At 39.6% G+C, this 21,210-nt stretch overlaps 1 protein-coding gene across 1 annotated transcript in view; it reads right to left on the reverse strand.

Moving 5' to 3' along the window:
- Nucleotides 1-7,640: 7,640 nt before the first annotated feature.
- LOC139456532 (huntingtin-interacting protein 1-like) overlaps nt 7,641-21,210 on the reverse strand; it is a 69,306-nt gene continuing 55,736 nt past the window's right edge. The window contains exons 26-32 of the mRNA XM_071238301.1: nt 21,053-21,153; nt 19,854-20,083; nt 18,547-18,608; nt 17,600-17,689; nt 16,525-16,560; nt 10,445-10,527; nt 7,641-7,833 (exon numbers count right to left, since the gene is read on the reverse strand). Coding sequence (XP_071094402.1) covers nt 10,471-10,527; nt 16,525-16,560; nt 17,600-17,689; nt 18,547-18,608; nt 19,854-20,083; nt 21,053-21,153 — 576 coding nt within the window. The 3' untranslated portion in view covers nt 7,641-7,833; nt 10,445-10,470. The remainder of the gene's footprint in view (nt 7,834-10,444; nt 10,528-16,524; nt 16,561-17,599; nt 17,690-18,546; nt 18,609-19,853; nt 20,084-21,052; nt 21,154-21,210) is intronic.

A 21,210-nucleotide genomic window follows, 5' to 3' on the forward strand; every position in this document is an offset into this window, starting at 1 on the left:
TGTCTTCCATGGTCATTCCGAACAACATCTCCCGGGACATACGTGACAACTCCAGGTGAGTGTAGACATGATGTATTTATTTCTGTTGAAAGTTTACATAGATGCATATGTCAGTAGTTTAAATAAATAATTTGCATGTAGAGTGACACTACCTAGACACACACATACACAAACTGCTGTGTACAGACACGAACACTTTAGTTGTCCTCCAACAATCAGGTCAAACCATATCTCAAAGAAAGTATAAAGGACACTTTCATATGTACTATTCAGTAGCCTAGGGTCATGACTTTGGGCACAACAAAACATAACTTTCATTTCAGTGTATTGGACGGCCTTTTACAACAACTCTCATAACAACAAGTTTGTCCATTACAGAGGCCCTGGTGGTAATCCAATACTTCAAAACTCACATAAGAAACATATTCATCTTTAATGTCACACTGTCTATACAGATGACAAGTATCAAACTAATGAACTACTTACACAACTGAAGGCTCAGTGCATTTCACAAATTCAACCGTAATTAATATTATGAGAATAACTGACAAGCTACAAGGAACTGCGGTTTATTTCCAAGAGTGAGTGAGTGGTTTTACGCCGCTTTTAGCAAAATTCCAGCCATTTCACTGTGAGGGACACCAGAAATGGGCTTCACACATCGGGAATCAAACCAGGGTCTTTGGCATGATGAGCAAACGCTTTAACCACTAGGTTACCCGACCGCACCTTATTTCCAAAAAGAAGCCTTTTCATCTCAGCTGTAAAGAATTTTAGCTTTTTTTCAAATCTAAAACAAATACAAATCAAAGTTCAAAATTTAACTATTTTCTCTCAGACCACAATCTTGATAATGATTTATTGTGCTGGGTTACAAAAACCTAGTTCAAAATGATTGTTTGAGGACAAGAGGCACGAACAAACTTCCAGGTTAACACGAAGCCAACAATGAACATTGCAGTGGGATGGTTCACTGCTCTATAAAGCTTAACAAAGAGTAGAGTAGATCTCCATAAACAGAATACATATCAGTATAGATTAAAAATGATTTATATCATGCATTCACAAACAGGCAGTATGACACACAACTTTGTAATACAAGTTGAAATAAATACATTTCATTGGTCAAAATTACAATGTGTCTAAATAATCATGACCCCTGTTAAAACAAACTCTGTATGGGTTATAAGTGAAAGAAATGCTGAGGTATAGTATGCTTAGTATAATAATAGAATTAGACAATTCAGATATATTACTGTTCCACAATTTCAAGAATTGAAGAATTGTATTGCACTCAGGAATGACCATAACTCAAGAACAGTGAGAAAAGCATTCAAATAAAATTTCTTTTGTCACAGACCATGCCAACGTTAACCGTCAAGTCAGCACCTTCACTGGAATATTGACTTCTTAGAGCCATTAGTAGGTCAACCTGTGGTTGATAGCATGAGCATCGATCCTCACCATCAGGTACGATGACACAGCCAGGTCACAGAGGAAAGTTCTCCTTGGTGACCATCCGTGTACTATCCATCACTGTGGCTACCTGATTGCCATTTCGTCTTTTACAACAAACAGTAGATCCCGACCCAGATGCACGTCTGTAGCACGAAGGTTGCAAGTCTGTGTAGAAGTATGAGGTGCAAATGGGCCTTCATCATGATCTTCACAAGCGTTGCCATAAATCCTACAATATCTCAACAGCAATTCGAGTATTTTAATCAAATATCAATCCGTCATAATAATTTCATTTGTAAGCATAGCACTATCTAATATCTTAAGTAAACAGATTAATACCTCACAGAAATATTTCAATTGACATACTTGATGTCAAAATTCAACAATCATCAGTTTCCAGAAACACATGATCAAACTGAAGGTTGAAGGTGGAGAAAACAATCTTCAAATCCACCGAGTTCATCTGGGCTTTTTAACATGAGCCATTCCAGGGTACCTTGGTGTGTGTTAATTGACATAATTAACTGCTTGTGACAAAAATCCCAGTTTATTTCTACACATGAAAACTAAGGCACTGAGGAAATGGCTACAACAAAGACTTAAACAGCACCAGAAATAAAATCCAAATCAATAACAAAGGAAGTGAAAAACCCTTTAAAACTGAAAAAAAACCCAAACAGTTTACAATCTGCCCACCTTTAACACAAGGAACATGTCCACTTTTCTTCAAAGCAACACAATGTTGAAGTATAAAAAAACAAACCTTTTGGCAGATCTTTGGGGTAATTACACTTGACAAAGTGTGCTAGCATGAATATGTTGTTATAAAGCAATGGCTTGCACAGCTTTCTGTTGCCAAACAATTGGGTAGATTCATGAACTGTTTCAACACCATCAACGCGTAATTAAGTTCTGTTGACAACGGAGTGATTCAGCTGGGTATAACACTGCTTGGAACACCTCATCACTTACACCCCGGCCTGCCAGCTTGACGTGGGAGGATTGCCTGAAGTGAATCAGGCCTTGAGATGTTTACCTTGTTACTGAAACCCACGAGCACGGGTATGGTGGCCCTAAGTGAATCAGGCCTTGAGATGTTTACCTTGTTACTGAAACCCACGAGCACGGGTATGGTGGCCCTAAGTGAATCAGGCCTTGAGATGTTTACCTTGTTACTGAAACCCACGAGCACGGGTATGGTGGCCCTAAGTGAATCAGGCCTTGGGATGTTTACCTTGTTACTGAAACCCACGAGCACGGGTATGGTGGCCCTAAGTGAATCAGGCCTTAAGATGTTTACCTTGTTACTGAAACCCACGAGCACGGGTATGGTGGCCCTAAGTGAATCAGGCCTTGAGATGTTTACCTTGTTACTGAAACCCACGAGCACGGGTATGGTGGCCCTAAGTGAATCAGGCCTTAAGATGTTTACCTTGTTACTGAAACCCACGAGCACGGGTATGGTGGCCCTAAGTGAATCAGGCCTTGAGATGTTTACCTTGTTACTGAAACCCACGAGCACGGGTATGGTGGCCCTAAGTGAATCAGGCCTTAAGATGTTTACCTTGTTACTGAAACCCACGAGCACGGGTATGGTGGCCCTAAGTGAATCAGGCCTTGAGATGTTTACCTTGTTACTGAAACCCACGAGCACGGGTATGGTGGCCCTAAGTGAATCAGGCCTTGAGATGTTTACCTTGTTACTGAAACCCACGAGCACGGGTATGGTGGCCCTAAGTGAATCAGGCCTTGAGATGTTTACCTTGTTACTGAAACCTATGCACATGGGGATAGTGCTGACAAACCCAGGATCATACTGACGACGAGTCTTGGTTGAAAACCAAGCACAGGATAAGGTAATCACTCTGAATATTGTAAATGATAAAGTTATGAATATCTCTCTAATAATAAACTGTACATTTAAGGGGTTCATTTTATCAATGTTAACCCGTGATACTATGACAGTCAAAGTTAACCATTGATACTATGACAGCATCGATGTTAATACTTGATACTATGACAGTATCGATGTTAACCCTTGATACTATGACAGTATCGATGTTAACCCTTGATACTATGAAAGCATCGATGTTAACACTTGATACTATCAGTTTTGATGTTAACACTTGATACAATGACAGTATCGATGTTAACCCTTGATACTATGACAGTATCGATGTTAACACTTGATGCTATGACAGTTTCGATGTTTACCCTTGATACTATGACAGTATCGATGTTAACCCTTGATACTATGACAGTTTTGATGTTAACCCTTGATACTATGAAAGCATCGATGTTAACACTTGATACTATGACAGTTCCGATGTTAACCCTTTGAGCACAGACCCCCTTTAAGAGTGCTGGGCAAAGCCGAGACATAACATTGCTTGAACACTACAACATTTCACAATTATGACTAGTAGGAAGTTTACGCGTGCTCAATGGCATTATGTTACATCTCAATGCTAATATTGACCGAGCAATATTGTTTGTCAGTGACACATATTAAGGAGACTGATGCTCAAACAAACAAAACTTTAAGAAAAAACACCATCCAGCCAATTGGATAACACCCTTGCCAACTCAGACACTCAAATATGTACACTTAGTGAAATCAACTCTAGCTTACCTAACTCTATCTAGCTGGGTACCAAATATACACGATTTGTACAAACTCTGACTTCTTGGCATGTGCAACTTCAGCTTTGTTTGCTCTACAAAGAAGAAAAGTAAGACCGACAGTACAATAAAAAACACAAATTCACAAGTAACATTTTCCTTTAAAAACTTCATTGTTGCAAAAATGAAATCCTATCTTTCATTCACAACTAGAATTATAGACAATCACAGACAGTAAGGCATAAACGATGAATGGTAAGTTTATATTTTATTTTATAGACAAACCAAATAATTCCACCCTACTGGAAACCAGTTAAATTCTTTGTAGGATTTCAGTAAGTGATCTTCATCCTTTTTTTCTAGTGTCAAGAAAACGTCTAACACCAAGGTGACTGGTTGAATAATAGCCATCTGTACCTTATAAAAACAACCCAAACATGCCGTTAAAAAGAGGTGGCAGTGTTTTCATTTTTAGAAAAAGATTGTTGTGTCTTAAAGCTAAACATATGAGTGTAAGTGGAAGGAGAATAAGAGACAAGAAAAGGTGGCGGGGTAAAGACTTCAGGTTAAAGGTGACACTAATAATCCAAACCTCACTAAAGTCAACATACTTGGTTGCTGGATACGTAACCACAAACACATTGCTTGGCACAATAAAAACAAATTATCACATTTGTCAAATTTCCATTGGGATGAAACTTGCCATTTTCTATTTGGTTACCAGGAAACACACACACACACACACACATACATAACCAAATGTTCTAGCCTACATTAAAGAGTCATGAAGGACTGAATTCACACCTACATATTGTTCAAGCTGAGAAATATCTTGTAGATACCTTAGTCGTCACAATAAAACAAACCCTTGGTTGGTAGATCTGTACATAGAGCATCTCAGAAATAAACTTCAATATCAGCTGACTATAAAGTTTCAAAAGAAATATTTCCTGTACCACTTATCCACATGAAAAGGAGAGCTTCTTCAGGAAAACTTTAAAAAGGACTGCGTTAAAGATAGAAAGATAGCAAAAGCATGATAATAAACATGTATAAAAGTTGTCAGACAGACCATTAACCAATACACATATGATACAATTAGAGAAGAACCAACGAGCTACGAGGAATGACAAATTATCTGTCCTGAGTGAATGAATGGTGTTGATCACGTGTCTTTGGGGAGGGACTTACAGTATTTATTCACTAGGGACAGATAACCCATAATGCAGAGTTACGGGTAGGTTATTCTATATATTACCTGATGACATTTTAAGAGAGAAAATGAAAAAAAACCACCTGTGTGTAATGTCAACCCTACTTCACTGAAAGCAGCCTATTGTTCAGTTGATGTCATGTAATTGTGACATCAAGAACAATGGATAACATCATATCAAATCTTCTCAACAATGAAGCACTATGACGTCATAAGGCATCAGTTGACCAATCAGCATTGAGAATCACGAAAATGCACATGTGCAAATATCAGAAAGTTATTACACATGTTATCACACCTTGCAACGATGTCTTTTTTTGGCAGGCAATTTTTTTCCAACAGTTTGATGCATAATTATTTTTTTAAAGAATGTCTGGGTCTATATATTTTTTTCTATAAAATCCCCTACGATTTCTTCAGCATCGATGGGAATTGTTTCAATTATCATTTTGATGAGTCACATTCAAAGTCTACAGCTTTATCATAAAAAAATGTATTATTAAATCTCATGTGTGTATCATCTTACTTATGTGTATCATCTTAAACCATCAAGAAAACTTGACATAAACGTTGGCAACAAATAATTTCTGGCTTCCTTGTTACATCCAAACCAGAATAAAATCATGTTAACATACCTAGAACATGGAGACTCATATCATGAACAAACAACCATTTGGTGGATCGCTCCAAATTAGTCGCCCTAGAATTAGTCCTGCAAATGATACTCATATACCAATTCCCTTTCTAACATGTGTCAATGAATTAAGTATATTTCATCCCTCTGGATTCATGTGAGACAAAGGTGCTAAAATAGTTAAATCTGAATATCCAAAATGTCAACTCAGTATCTTGGAGACAGGATACACTATCCCCTTCTTGTGTTAAACAACTACACAAACAAATGAAATGCCATGGAGATTTATACATTACAAACTTATCCCAGAAGTGAATACATCAAAATGTTAACCATGCGCAACACTATAAATTTCCAATGCAGTTTGAATGTGTGAACCAATTTCTTACACGTCATAAACCACACCAGCCTATATGGTACATAAAAACACTGCCACGGGCAACACATTGAAACCTTCCCCAAGATGTGAATGATATGAAGATATGAAGTTTATACATCAATGACAATGCAGATATCCAATATGGCTGACAATGAGGCCATATTGGAGCACATGTTCAAATGACCAGTGAAATGTCGAAATGATAGTTATTCATTGTGTGAGTATGAGATTCAATTTATACACATACATATATGAGGGTGTTCACTCAATGGAGTCTCAATGTGAAGATGTGCACATGTATACCTAGTGTAGTCTTGCTGCCAGACTGTCACACCTCCAGTGACAGACAGTGGGCCCTTGTGGTTGTTGGCAATGGTATATGAATCATAGTACCTCTAAATCCATAACTGAGAACATTAGGGCCATAACACACACTATTATTTCAACCTTAATTACTAACATTGCAAATATACTCCTGTGTACACTTCTTTTGCTCTCAAAATTTGATTTAAATAACACGGGCCAATTTGGAACAAAATTTTCACTTACATTATAAAAATTCTTTAATAATGAGTACCGATGGATTGTCCACAGTGCAATGACAAGGACAGCTCCAGCATTTATAAAGGGTTGGGGTTCAAAATATCAAAATCGTACAGGCTTCGAACACTGCGATTTTGTGTGGCTTGAATACCGAATACTTTAACCACAAGACTCACCCACCATCTTCCACTGTACGGGATTAACTGCTGAAATGACTTATTCCACACGCCTCTACATACGTGCAATATCCGGCTTCTTGGGCTTTGGACAAGCGGCAAAAGTCGCAGACTGAAGTACTACCGGTACACTTTGGCTGGCCCTTCTAGCTGGAGCCTATCATGTTTAATGTGCATAATGATATCATATATTAAGTATCAGGATTACATGTATATTCTTTTGACCAATACATAAAAGTTGTCAAGTACTTTAGTTGTTGAAACTTATATTTGTTTAATTAATAGGATCTGATATAACTGTACATATACATACTGTGGGGGTATCCGAATATAAAGAAATGGTAACAGATTAATCATTCCACTTTCTGGACTATATGTGTGAAAGTCCAAATGAATGTCTTAAGTTCTTTCAATTACCTGGGTATGATTCACACACGTCACTAAATACATAAAATGTCCAATATATCTGACAATCATCCCTTGCATGTTTTCAAAATCGTTAAAAAATAAAAATAAAAATAATCCATAGCATTCTTCTGTTACTGTATCATGGGAACATTTGACCTCTTTGTGAGTGTCATGTGAAGACTTTTCTCAATGACCCATCGACCCTTGATGACCTCTCACAAAGCTGATGACCTTGGATGACCTAGTGACCTTGATGGCTAAGTGACACAATGACCTTTCGTGATGACTGAAGTGACGACATGTGTGTATGACATTTTCCGGGACATCTTGGTTATAGTCTTTACACAGCACTCAGAATAAAATACCACCGCCAGTCTTCTCCTCAACCACGTCAGCTTTTCTGCAAACACATGAGAAAAAGAGTCATTTATGTTACAAGTGACCTTTTTTCAATAAATCAAATTCACTGTTCAAAGACAATTATCGTAACATTACTGAAAGAGATCCCTTCCAAAATGAACAGTAACACTAAATTAACACAAAATTAACACTAAATTAACACAATCAAATATCAAACATTCATCAACACATCAGTAAAAGCTTCAATGTATATTGAATAAGAAACATTGTGTCAGATACATATAGACAATGAAAATAATTTCAGGAAATTTGTTCAATTTACATAATTTCAAAAACGTTTCCTCAAGGCACAATAATCTATAGCATAATTCCTAATTCTGACAGAACATAAAACGTTCATGCTTGTCCTCTGAAATCTGGTTTCCACCAGAGCCCTGCTCTCATCCTGGCCATGCTGTTACAGAACTGTAGGTAGAGAGGCAGCTGTGGCCTTCATGCTCAACACTGACAGCACGCCTTGCCAACAAGCTATCCTACCACACACTCAGCAGGCACTGTGGCTACACCCTCTTTCATCAACACCAACTTTGTTATCAAATTGTCATGATGCAAAAACAACATTCACATTGTTGCTATTATTTGTTTGTTTGTTGTCTAACGACACACTCAGCAATATTCCAGCTTTATGACGGTGGCCTGTAAGTAAACAACTGTGGACCAGACAATCCAGTGATTGACATCCAGAGCATCGACAACCAAGTCAGCGAGTCTGACCACCCGATCACGTTGGTCGCCTCTTACGACAAGCATACCCGTTAGTTGCCTCATATGACAAGCATGGGTTGCTGAAGACCTAGTCTAACCCGGACCTTCACAGGTTGTGTTGCTGTTAAACACTCCAGGAAAATACAAAATCAGTCAAGACTTAGCAGCTTTTGTCACTAACCTCACACTAACATATTTGAGTTTTATTTATTATTGAATGAGATCCAAATGAAACATTTGTACTGAAAATCATTGATATATTAGGAGACACATACCAGTTATTAGATTATTGCTCACATACATCCAAAACCATGCACACAATCCATTGTAAGTGATGGTTCACACTTGAAAGATATGTTGACCTTTTCATTTTCTAAAACATTTTTTCAAAAAACGAAAACCATTTCCAACGACTTACTGCCACCCTAACAGCATGCTGACTTTCACTGATGACATGGTGAGCACTTACTTGTGGTGGGACGATACACCGATGCATCAGTGGGATGACATGGTGAGCACTTACTTGTGGTGGGATGATATGGTGAGCACTTACTTGTGGTGGGACGATACACCGATGCATCAGTGGGATGACATGGTGAGCACTTACTTGTGGTGGGACGATACACCGATGCATCAGTGGGATGACATGGTGAGCACTTACTTGTGGTGGGACGCACTTACTTGTGGTGGGACGATACACCGATGCATCAGTGGGATGACATGGTGAGCACTTACTTGTGGTGGGACGCACTTACTTGTGGGACGATACACCGATGCATCAGTGGGATGACATGGTGAGCACTTACTTGTGGTGGGACGATACACCGATGCATCAGTGGGATGACATGGTGAGCACTTACTTGTGGTGGGACGATACACCGATGCATCAGTGGGATGACATGGTGAGCACTTACTTGTGGTGGGACGCACTTACTTGTGGTGGGACGATACACCGATGCATCAGTGGGATGACATGGTGAGCACTTACTTGTGGTGGGACGCACTTACTTGTGGTGGGACGATACACCGATGCATCAGTGGGATCACATGGTGAGCACTCACTTGTGGTGGGACGCACTTACTTGTGGTGGGACGATACACCGATGCATCAGTGGGATGATATGGTGAGCACTTACTTGTGGTGGGATGATATGGTGAGCACTTACATGTGGTGGGACGATACACCGATGCATCAGTGGGATGATATGGTGAGCACTTACTTGTGGTGGGATGATATGGTGAGCACTTACTTGTGATGGGACGATACACCGATGCATCAGTGGGATGACATGGTGAGCACTTACTTGTGGTGGGACGATACACCGATGCATCAGTGGGATGACATGGTGAGCACTTACTTGTGGTGGGATGATATGGTGAGCACTTACTTGTGGTGGAACGATATACGGATGCATCAGTGGGATGATATGGTGAGCACTTACTTGTGGTGGGATGATATGGTGAGCACTTACTTGTGGTGGGACGATATACGGATGCATCAGTGGGATTATATGGTGAGCACTTACTTGTGGTGGGACGATACACTGATGCAACTGTGATACACTCAGCGAACCTGATCACCTGATCACGTTAGTCGCCTTGTAGGACAAGCATAGGTTGCTGAAGACCAATTCTAACCCTGCTCTTAAAGTTCCTGTATCGGTGTTGTTGTTTGGACTTCTGTACAAGATCTTTCAGTACATAAAACCCATACAACCTGTAGTAAGCATCTCATAATATTAGAACTTTTCTCCCCATAACAGAAGCAACAGCACAATTAAACAAACACCATGCTGTCAATGAACGTTCAGTCATCAACAATAGAACTGGAGCCATCTCAGCATGTGGCAAAACCTGGTGCAGGCCACACCATGCATCTGTCTTACCCGTTACCATGGTTACCCGAGAATGATCACAACATATCCGAGTCCCAGGGCCCTAGCCAGTCTTTGTAAACTGGCACCTCTGACTAGAAAAACACCACTCAGTTTCAGCAGTCTTAGTAACCATAAACATTAAATATATCCAGCCGTGTAATTGATATGTCATAGAGTACTCAAAAGAAGTTAAACTAGCACCTCACTCTTTAATATTACAATAGCTAATCTGTCATTGGGTGTTCTTTAACTTCTTTTGAGTAGTATACATACATGTAATGGCTTGAAGTTTCTCAAGAAAGTGAAAAAAAGGATTAAAAAGGATTAAAAAATCATTTTGTTTCAGTTTGAGTCATGATGGCGATATGCCTTTGTTTCTTCCATCATCCATCCATTTATCCCTCTTCCATCCATCTAACTTACATGTCATAATACAATGCTGAAACACTCAAATAAACCAGTGTCTCAATTCTCACTATTATTCATAAATGTTCAAATCTCACCACAATTCATAAACATTCAAATGTCACAAAATTGAAACATAAACATCAACAATCATCTTTTGCAAAAACCATTAACCACATGTTGCTGGTTGCAAAACAGACCAATCTAGTTTCTCTTTGTATTTCCATTTGGACGTATTAAAAAAAAGCAGAAATTAATTCTCCGAAACCAGACAAACTGAAATTCAGATGCTGCTTCTTGCAACAGGACATGAAGTATGATGATTTTGCAAACTATTTCATTAACTCGTAAGCAAGATCTCTCTGAATCATTCCATTCCACCACTGTCAATTTCCTGGACTTACAATTTCCAGGGTAACAGCAGGTACCCATCACTGTACAAATCACAAAAAGTTAAAGTGGAGATTTGGTGGTCACAATGATGGCACAATGTGGACAGTTGTATTGATGTCACAACGTGTGTATGACATGCACTTTGTGCCAAAACTTTTGCCTGAATATGGCTCCAAGCATCATTTTCAGGAGATTTTTGTGTTATAATATGGATTATTATCCCAGTTTACTAGGCAACAGAATTTTACAAGACTCGGCATCGGGCCAGTGGCTAAAGTCACAGCTTGAGCTAGACTTGCAGACTTGCCAGCTAGCAATAAGGAGAGGTATTTGGGAGGGAGTCAGTGAACAGCCATTTCAAATATGACAAAAATTCTTGAGGTAGCACACACAGACCAGTAACACATCTGATTTTGCATGACCTATTTGTGGTCAATTTCAATGAGCGTTATAAAGCAAGATGCCTAGTGACTTGTCGGGCTCATTGGTATGCAGGAGAGTAAGTCTCTTATAGGGCATTTATTCTGCTTTCACCAACACACCAGCAGTATCAGAGGGAACACCCAGAGATAGGCTCACACACTGTACCCATATGGACCGAAAATAATCCTGGAAAAAAACTCAATCAATTGATCTCACATCCACTTCTGACTGGTATTCAATACCGACTGTGGACATTTCATCAATACAAGACACAGATAGAATGAAATAATACAGAGTTTCTTGCTAGAAAACATTTCATTTCATATGGTTAATAACACCAGTACCAAGTCAGAGGATTAAGGTACATGAATGAGTTCCCCGGAGCATGTTAGCTAACTCAAGCCAGCTAAGATATAGTTCTTCTGCATCTAGCTGAGGAGAACTAGAGGCAACATATTACAGGCTGTGGGAGGGTGGGTCAGAGAGGACACAAGGATTGTCCCGAAAACATCACAAGTCGTCAGGAGGTTTTAAAATCATACACAAGTAACACAGGTTACTGTTTTGTTGAGTGAGTGAGTGAGTTGGGTTTGACACTGCTGTAAGCAATATTCCAGCTATACAACAGCAGAGACCACAATCAATGGTTTTCACATGTGTTTACATGAGGCATCAAATCGGGGTCTTCAGCGGGAGGAGTGAATGGTTTAAGCACAGGACTTCCTCGCCGCCCTGTCCTATTAATCGAAATATGAATATAATATTTCTAGAATTTTTGTAAAAACTAACAACTTTCACTTACAGCTTTCAGGGAAAATGTCATCAAAACATTTTTATAAGTATTATGGGAAGGTTCGCAAAAATAGAAATGTTCGACATTTGGGGCGGATTATCCTTTTGGGCCAATCCATGGACATAGTCTCTGCTCCACCGTCCCAATAACAAATGGCCTATCCCTACAAATAATGGCAACTGTCCGAACTGTCAGGTGGATGCACATCAATCATATGGCAACAAACTATTTCAAAATTAATACACTTAGGAACACATTTAAACATGCTTTTTCAAGCCAAACATGAATTCCTAACACTCATCTAAAAACAGGCAGGGACAAAAATTATAAAGGGATAGGAAAACCTTGCAAGGAATTCCACATCAATTAAATGCTGATGTAGTATGTGTAAAACTGATTTAATGTCTAAAAAAAATGTTTCCTCAGAAAAGCTAGCGATGTGAAATTTGCAGCATTTTTCTGCCTAGGAAATCTATGTCTTAAGTCGATGTAAAATCAAACATGGATTATTAGATCTGAAAGAGTCAGACTTCAGAGCAGAAAACAAAATGCTGTTATTTTGGTGTAAAAGTTGAAGAGTGTAAAATAAATATTTACAACAGTAATACAAGATTTCAAAGATATGTCATCCAATTTTGAGAAAAAGAAAGAAAAAAACCATATGACAATAAAAATATTCTGTGCGTCTATTCTAAATGGCAGCAACTGGCATGTTGGCTGCATTGTGTAGCATATATGTATATGGAACAAGACATTCCAAAACTGTTTAAACGGCAAGCAAAGAACTGATGTTAATTTGGACTAGATCAAGTCATATTTGGGCAAAAATATTTGAATAAACTGCTACTTTTTGTACTGTTTTTCTTAAATGTTTAGCACACGCAAATGATTTCACACCATTGCAGCACTGTTGTTGAGAGACAGATGATTTTATTTGGACAGAGCATTGTCTTCGGAAACTACTCCATTAATTTGGTGGTAGGATGTAAAACTTATATCTGTACAGAAATGGTTGGTCAAGTCAGAAGCCCTAGAAAGAACAATTTATATTAAGGTTTCATAATCTTCAAATAATCTTTGCCCATAATATTGATTCAGTTTTCATAGAGTGAGTGAAAAAGAACTAAACAATATAATTGTTAACATGGTTAGATTTGTCCTGGAAACACACATTGAGTTTGTCAGAAAGAAAATGATTTTGCAAATAAAACAACAATGGTTTCATAACACCTTAATCTGAGCACAGAATTTGAAACCACACGAAACTGAAAATATGACCGATATATAACAAGTCAGAACCCAGTATCAGAAGGTGACATCTTTGCTAATTGAGTAACGTGACATCATCAATGTGTGTTTGTTTTAGTGGACAACATCATGTATGAGAGATATGTGTCTAACGAACATTCCTGACTTCAATGCGCAGAAGGTAACATATCAGTTGGTAACAGAATGTTAGTGTGGTAACAACAGGAATGGCGGCGACGGCCGGATGCTTGAAGCATGCTATCGGTGACTAGTGACAAGAATCAACAAGGTTGAAGTATGAAAATGGACGATGTGGAGATGGTGACACCATCTCAAACAAACCCTCACATGCTTTCTGCATAGACTGTTCAGTGGAAACATGGCTGTAGCTGGTGTCTGCTGCTTTGTATTTGACCCTAAACTTTAACATTGGGGCTGCAACAAGACTCCTTCACTTTCAAGCTTAATTTCAAATAGTGAATAATATTTCATAATGACAGCATTAAATATATTGCTCAAAAGAAGTTACAGAACACCCGATTCTGTCATATTACTATAGTTAATCTATCCTGGTATAACTATAGTTATAAGATATAATTAGGTGTTGTTACTTCTCTTGAGTAGTATAGATCAACAAAAATACTAAAATCAGGGGCGGGGATCGGGGCGGGGGAGCTAACACATTTATGACTGTGATGCCGCAAGGGTGTGGACAGACCATGACCCATCACTGGAATGAATCGGATATTCAGCATGCAGATCCTGGCTCATGTAAGGGATGCAACTCTGCATACAGTATTACAGCTTCTTTTTTTTAGACCACTGCATCATCTGCATCACTTTATCTCAGAATAGCTAAACTGGGTATTGTGTCAGCAATATGGCTGCTATTTACCCAAATCCTGGAACCCTGGAACCTACATAAGGACAGGACATTAGCAATTATTTGTTTCAGTTCTGATAATATTCAATAGAAATGTTCAGTATCAAAGCAAAACATGAATCAGTTTCCTTAGAGTTGGAGTACACAAGGGTTTTATTTCAAGAATCCTTCCTTGAGTGGGGTTATTGGTATCTATGAGTTATCTGCAGTGTTAGGCCCCATACTTGTACATCATGGGCTGTATCTAGACTCACCTAAACTAGGTAGATGAAAGTGTTAGACTTAACTGAATACTATATAGTCACTGGTAGTACATATTCAAAATTCTAAAGGTGACCTAAGGCAAGAAAAGAGACCCAAAGAGTTCTACAGGGCATCTTGGCAATGTCCACCACCCTCAAGTCAAAATTTCTGATAATCAGAGTCTTCAGTGTATTGCATACTTAGATACATATATTCTATGGAGAATATACACAATATATCTAAGTGAGTAGATGGAGTGAATGTTTAATGTCCAGTCAGCAATATTCCAGCCATGTCACAACGACCTGTAACTTTCTAACCTGTGCCAGGCAAACCAGTGATTGATAGAATGTACTATGGTCCACACCATCAGGGTCACTGACACGGGTCACCAAGCCTGACCACCTAATGCAATGAAGTAGCCTTTCATGACAAGCATCGGTTGCTGGAGATCTATTCCCGCTGATTAGAAGTTTTGTCTGTTTGTTTTTTAAACCCACCTTCAGCAATAACCCCACAATATAACAGCAGCCTGTAAATAGCTGTGTCTAGACCAGATAATCCAGTGACTGACATTAAGAACAAAGATCCACGCCGTAGTGGTACGATGACACACCATCAACTAAGTCCCTGAGTCAATGTGGTTGCCTCTTGAGACCAGCATAGGTTGCTGGGGCTGACTCTAACTGGAAATCCCCACCGGCTGGTTAGAATCAAAGACAAACCAGTGATTGACAGTATGAGCAATGACCCACACATACTTTCAGCCCGTTCCACAGTGGGGATCTTAGCTCTTACTTAATCGTAACTCCCATACTTTGACATAGACTTACGATCCTTGTAGCACTAAGGTGATCGTAACTCCATACTTTAACACAGATTTACAATCATCGTAGCACTGAGGTGATCGTAACTCCCATACTTTAACATAGACTTGCTATCATCGATCATCGTAGCACTAAGGTCATTTTGTGGAACGAGGTCCTGGTCCCTGAGCCTGATCTCCAGGTCCTCCTAGTAGCGAGTTCTTACAACATGCATGAGGTACAGGGGACCTATTTTAACCTGAAATCCCCACAGGGCAGTGCTCTGTGTCTACAACACGACTACTTACGCTAGGTGTTGCTACGGCTATGTACCACTGTCTATGCAGAAAGCTGAGAGTGCATGGTGATGCACCACCAAACATCAGAACTATCAAGGTGACTACGTGTGAAGTATTTCCACTTCTGGATCCACACGTGCTGGCGGGAAATTCATCGTAACTGTGGTTTGTCTACATGCACAAGTGAAAATAGTGAACTTTCTTTGTGCAAAACATAACCATCATCATCATAACAATGACCGATATCATGCTATGTGAAGTGATTAATTACAAATATCTTAAAACATAACATCCTCTGTCAAATATCATGGAAAAAATTATTCTGTAGACTATAAAAATCAGATTCTCATGATAAATCCTGACGATCCTGACATAGTCCGACTTGACACTAATGCCAACCTTGATGTTCAAGCCCATGTTTCATGACGCCAACCTGTTTAACATTCGGGAGTTGCAGCGAAATTAACATGTCATTTCCAACTTCCATATATTCCAAACTTCTTTTCATTTCATGTTCTACATATTTTCTGAATGGAAATGACATGGAAATTTGTAGCCCCTAAAACAACAAAATGTCTTGAATTTAACAAACTTACGTTGACATCTTCCCCGAGTCCATTCTCCTCTCCTTCCTAATAGCATCATCAATGTTGGTGTCATTAATGATGTAACTTGGTGTTACTATTATCCAATAAGGTCAAGGAAACCCAAACACTGCCCAATACTCCGTGATTTTAGATTTGCAGAGGAAACCAGTGAATGAGTGTGTTTGGTTTTACGCCGCTACTAGCAATATCCCAGCTACATCACAGCATGGACACCAGATAGGCTTTTCACACATTGTACCCATGCAGGGAACTGAACCTGGGCCTTCAGCGAACACTTTAACCACAGGGCTACACCACCGCCCAAACCAGTTTGTGAACAAGGTGTTTGTATTATTTGATAGAGATTATGATGAAAAAATCACTAGTTTTAGTTGCAAATATTTCTGGAATCAAATATATGATATATATGAAAAAGTAATAATATAAACAACATTGAACTTTTCTGCTTGATCTTGTGTTTCTGTACAGAAATGAACAACGTTGAATTTCTTGGAATTATTTTGATATAATACACAACAACCTTGACCCACTGTGCATGTACATAAATTACTACCGTGTCCGCCGTATTATGCAATCTGCACCAATATGTACCCTAAGACCAATGTCTAAACCAATTCGCTACTAAGAGCCAACATTTATGACAGTAGGTATTTGCTCGTGTATAGTGCAGATTTTTCACAGAAAAAATCAGTGTAGAAGGGGAATATAATTGCCTCGTAACTATAATCACACAAGTTTTGGTTTCATCGATGCTTGAACTAAGTTTGTTCACTACCGATCCATCTCCGACAACAAATTGAACTTGTAGTGTTTAGTTTTAATAAGTGCCTCCATTATCAATTTTCTAAGCAACATTGTGCTTATTATGGCGAATACGGTACGTTAAATCCCATTTTCCACCTATGAATGTACTGGTAATAATCCACTACAAAGTCTGAGTACAATTGTGTATGAACACAGTACATTAAATCCCATCTTCCAGTTATAGAGTAATAGTCGACTACAACTGAGTACAAGTGTGTATGGTTCATGCAGCATGAGAGGTGCATGACGGGGTACCCACCTCTCCGGCCAGCTGGTAGTGCTGCTTCCTCAGATCCCCTAGCTTCCTCCGCTCCTGCTCCAGCATCGTCTCCAGCTCAATCACACGCACCTGGGAACAGGTGAGAATATAGGGTGACACAGTGACAACATGTGACAAGAGTCATCAGGAGATGACATGTCTCACCGGACTGGCGCAATTCGGAAAATGGAGTTTGGCTACTGATACCGTTGGATACCTTCTGTTCAGAGAAGAAAAAAAAATGCAGTTCAGTATTTTTCAATATCCCAACGGTTTTGGAGTCCAGCTCCAGAAACAAGCACGACCCTCATAGTCAGTTAATTCCAACTTGTCGTCATGAAAACATGAAAAAATAAATAAACAAACATCCCAAATCATCAAAAGGTACTAGGTAACGACTAGATTGATCTGCATAGCTTGTTACACCCAGAAATATTCAACGGTTTCAAATTCTGCTCCAGAAAGGAGCACTAGTCTCATTTTCAGTAATGGTCCAACTTGTCTTCATGAAAAAAATATCCCAAAATAAAAATATCCTAAATCATCTAAAGGCACTACACTGACATTTATAACAAGTTTCAACAAGGAATATTCAGAAGTTTAGGAGTTCTGCTCTGGAAACGGAAAATAGATGCCTGATGGACGAACGGACATGCTGATTGCTATATGCCCTGTTTTGCAAACTGGGGAGATAATAATGGGTGAGAGAGAGAAAGTGTTAGATTTAATGCTGCTTAGATCAGTATTCCAGTTACATCGCGATGTGTCATGTGATAAGATTTGGTGAGATCATACAGTGTGACACATGGCGAACTGACAAAACAGTGAGACATGGTGAGAAATGATGAGACAACAGTGTAACAGGGACACACTTCATTCACACACAAGACAGTCCTCGTCCCAGGAGCTGACAAGCACTTTCTCCAACCATGGTCCACACCACTAACCTGAGTCTGCATCTCCATCCTCTTTGTGTCATGGAGAGACAGCTGGGTGAAGTCCATCAGATCTGGAACAGTCACAATAGTAACATCAAGTTTTCATTGCCTCCTTACAGCCAGTAGCAAATGCTTATGAGTGAGTGAGTGAGTCGGGTTTGACCCCCCTTTATACATTATCCAGGGGTGGCCATATCCAACTGATCAGCAGCTCATTTCAGACAGGTGGCTTACCAGTATGTCAAATAGCTAGAATTGGATATAAAACAACTTGTCCCTCAGGATCTTCACCGGTCTCGACTAATGGACTAGAGGCAGTGTTTCAGTTACAGCACTGTATACCTGCTTAATGTGGGAAGAGAACCCGAAATACTGTCTTAGGTCTAAGACGTTTACCACTTCGGTGAAATTCACAAGCATGAGTATGGTGCTTTACAAACCGAGAAACATATTCAGGGCAAACCAGGATTCAAACCCACAATCAAAGGTTCCTGGCACGCATAAGGGACGCAACTCTGCCCAGCAAATTGCAGAGTTTGTTTGTTTGTTGTTTAACGCCGCATTCAGCAATATTCCAACTATATGACAGTGGTCTGTAAAATAATCGAGTCTGGACCAGACAATCCAGTGATTGCCATCATGAGCATCGATCCACGCAATTTGGATCGATGACATGTATCAACCAAGTCAGCAAGCCTGACCACCAGATCCCGTTAGTTGCCTTTTACGACAAGCATAGTTGCTTTTTACGGCAAGTATGGGTAGCTGAAGACCTATTCTACCCCGGAATCTTCACGGGTATCAAATTGCAGTGCCTTAGATGAGTGAGCCACCCCAGTCGCCAGCAAGTGCTTGAGACTCATCGTTTCAATGATAATTATAACATGCTGATACATCATATAACAAGACAGCTGGTTAGCATGGGTTAGTGTCCAAAAGCATAATATGTATGTACGTTTGTTGTTTAACACCACACTCGGCAATATTCCAGCTTTATGAAGGCAGTCTGGAAATAATGGAGTCTGGACCAGACAATCCAGTTATTGACATCATGAGCATCGATCCAAGCAACTGGGAACCTGACCACCTGATCCCGTTAGTCGCGTCTTACGACAAGCATAGTCACCTTTTATGGCAAGCATGGTTTGCAGAAGATCCATTCTACCCCCGATCTTCACGGGTCCACAAACATAATAATGTGAATGAATTTCTGTGTTCATTTTAGGTTAAACAATACAAACAATAACATAACCTTGTCATATTTGTTTTTACCCAACATACCGGAACACAGGAAAAATGGCAGAAATCTGACTCACTCTTATCCTCAACTATCTGTGAAGCAGTTTTGGCAGATGCTACAACATTTCCTGTGGCCTCGTTGACTTTCTTTGATGCTCGAGACAACTCGGACAACCCTTCACTCCCTCGATCAGCCTTGACCTTTGAGGCCACGGTAAGCTGTGCGGTGCTGGCTGCGATCTCCTGGGCACAGACCATCAGTTCCTCGAACTTGCCCTCGCCCTTCACCAACTTGTCTGCTGCCTCCCTGCAAACATCATCTACTCAGTGAACAATGACATTACACAGCAGACATGGAATATAGGCCTTGTCAAGTAGAATGGGCAAGAAAAAGCATTTCATATGAATGAGTGATTGAGTGAGTTTGGCTTAATACCACTTTTAACAGTATTCCATTTATATGACAGCATGTGCAAGGAAAGCCCTAAGTGATGCAGGTCTCAGATTTCTACCTCTCTGGTAAATCCCACAAGCACAGGTATGGTACTGACGAACCTAGAAACATAATTGCGGCAAAGCGGGCTTTGAACCCACAAATCCAAGGGATGTCACTCTGCACAGCAAATTGCAGCACCACAGACGATCTTTCAAATGAATGAGTGTGTTGGGTTTTGCACTGGTTCTAAAAGTAGTTCAGTAAAAACAGGCCCAGGATTTGTATGTGCTGAAAGCCACAAGGATAGGTATGGTACTAACAAACCAAGGATCATAATCAGTTTTAGATTCAAACCCAGGTCCAGTTCAACCTGGCAGGGCAAAGGGACACAACTCTGCACAAAGCCATGTTTTTAAAGGAAAGCAACAAGTTATTATTGCAACAAGCAATGATCGGACCATATTAGTATGACTCACCTTCAAAAAACCTTTATATTCCTTCAACAAACCTCCATATATCTTCAAGAATCTTCCAAATGCATTCAACAACCCTTCATATTCCTTGAATAAACCCCCACATTCCTTCAAGAACCCTCCATATATCTTCAAGAATCCTCCAAATGCATTCAAGAACCCTCCATATTTGTTATTCCTTCAACAGACCTCTTAATTCCTTTAACAAATATCCATATTCCTTCAAGAACCTTCCATATTCCTTCAAACTTCCGAGCTTACTTGCACGGTTATTCTACAACAAACCTCCACATTCCTTCAAGAGATCAAAGACTCAGGACAAGCACCTGTTTCTGTATGGCTTGTTTCAAAATACACCATTACTTACATGAGAGTGGAGGCACCAAAGCCCACAGCCTTGGCCGCAGATATTAACCCCTCTGTCCAGCGGTGATGCTTCTTGTAAAAATCTTTGGCTGTGGATGTCCCCTGGAACAGTCAGAATGACACATGGAGGTACTGTGGCAGCACTAATGAAAGAGTCAT

Source organism: Haliotis cracherodii, unplaced genomic scaffold (assembly GCF_022045235.1).
Source record: "Haliotis cracherodii isolate W230 unplaced genomic scaffold, xgHalCrac1.p SCAF_11, whole genome shotgun sequence".
Lineage (NCBI taxonomy): Eukaryota > Metazoa > Mollusca > Gastropoda > Lepetellida > Haliotidae > Haliotis > Haliotis cracherodii.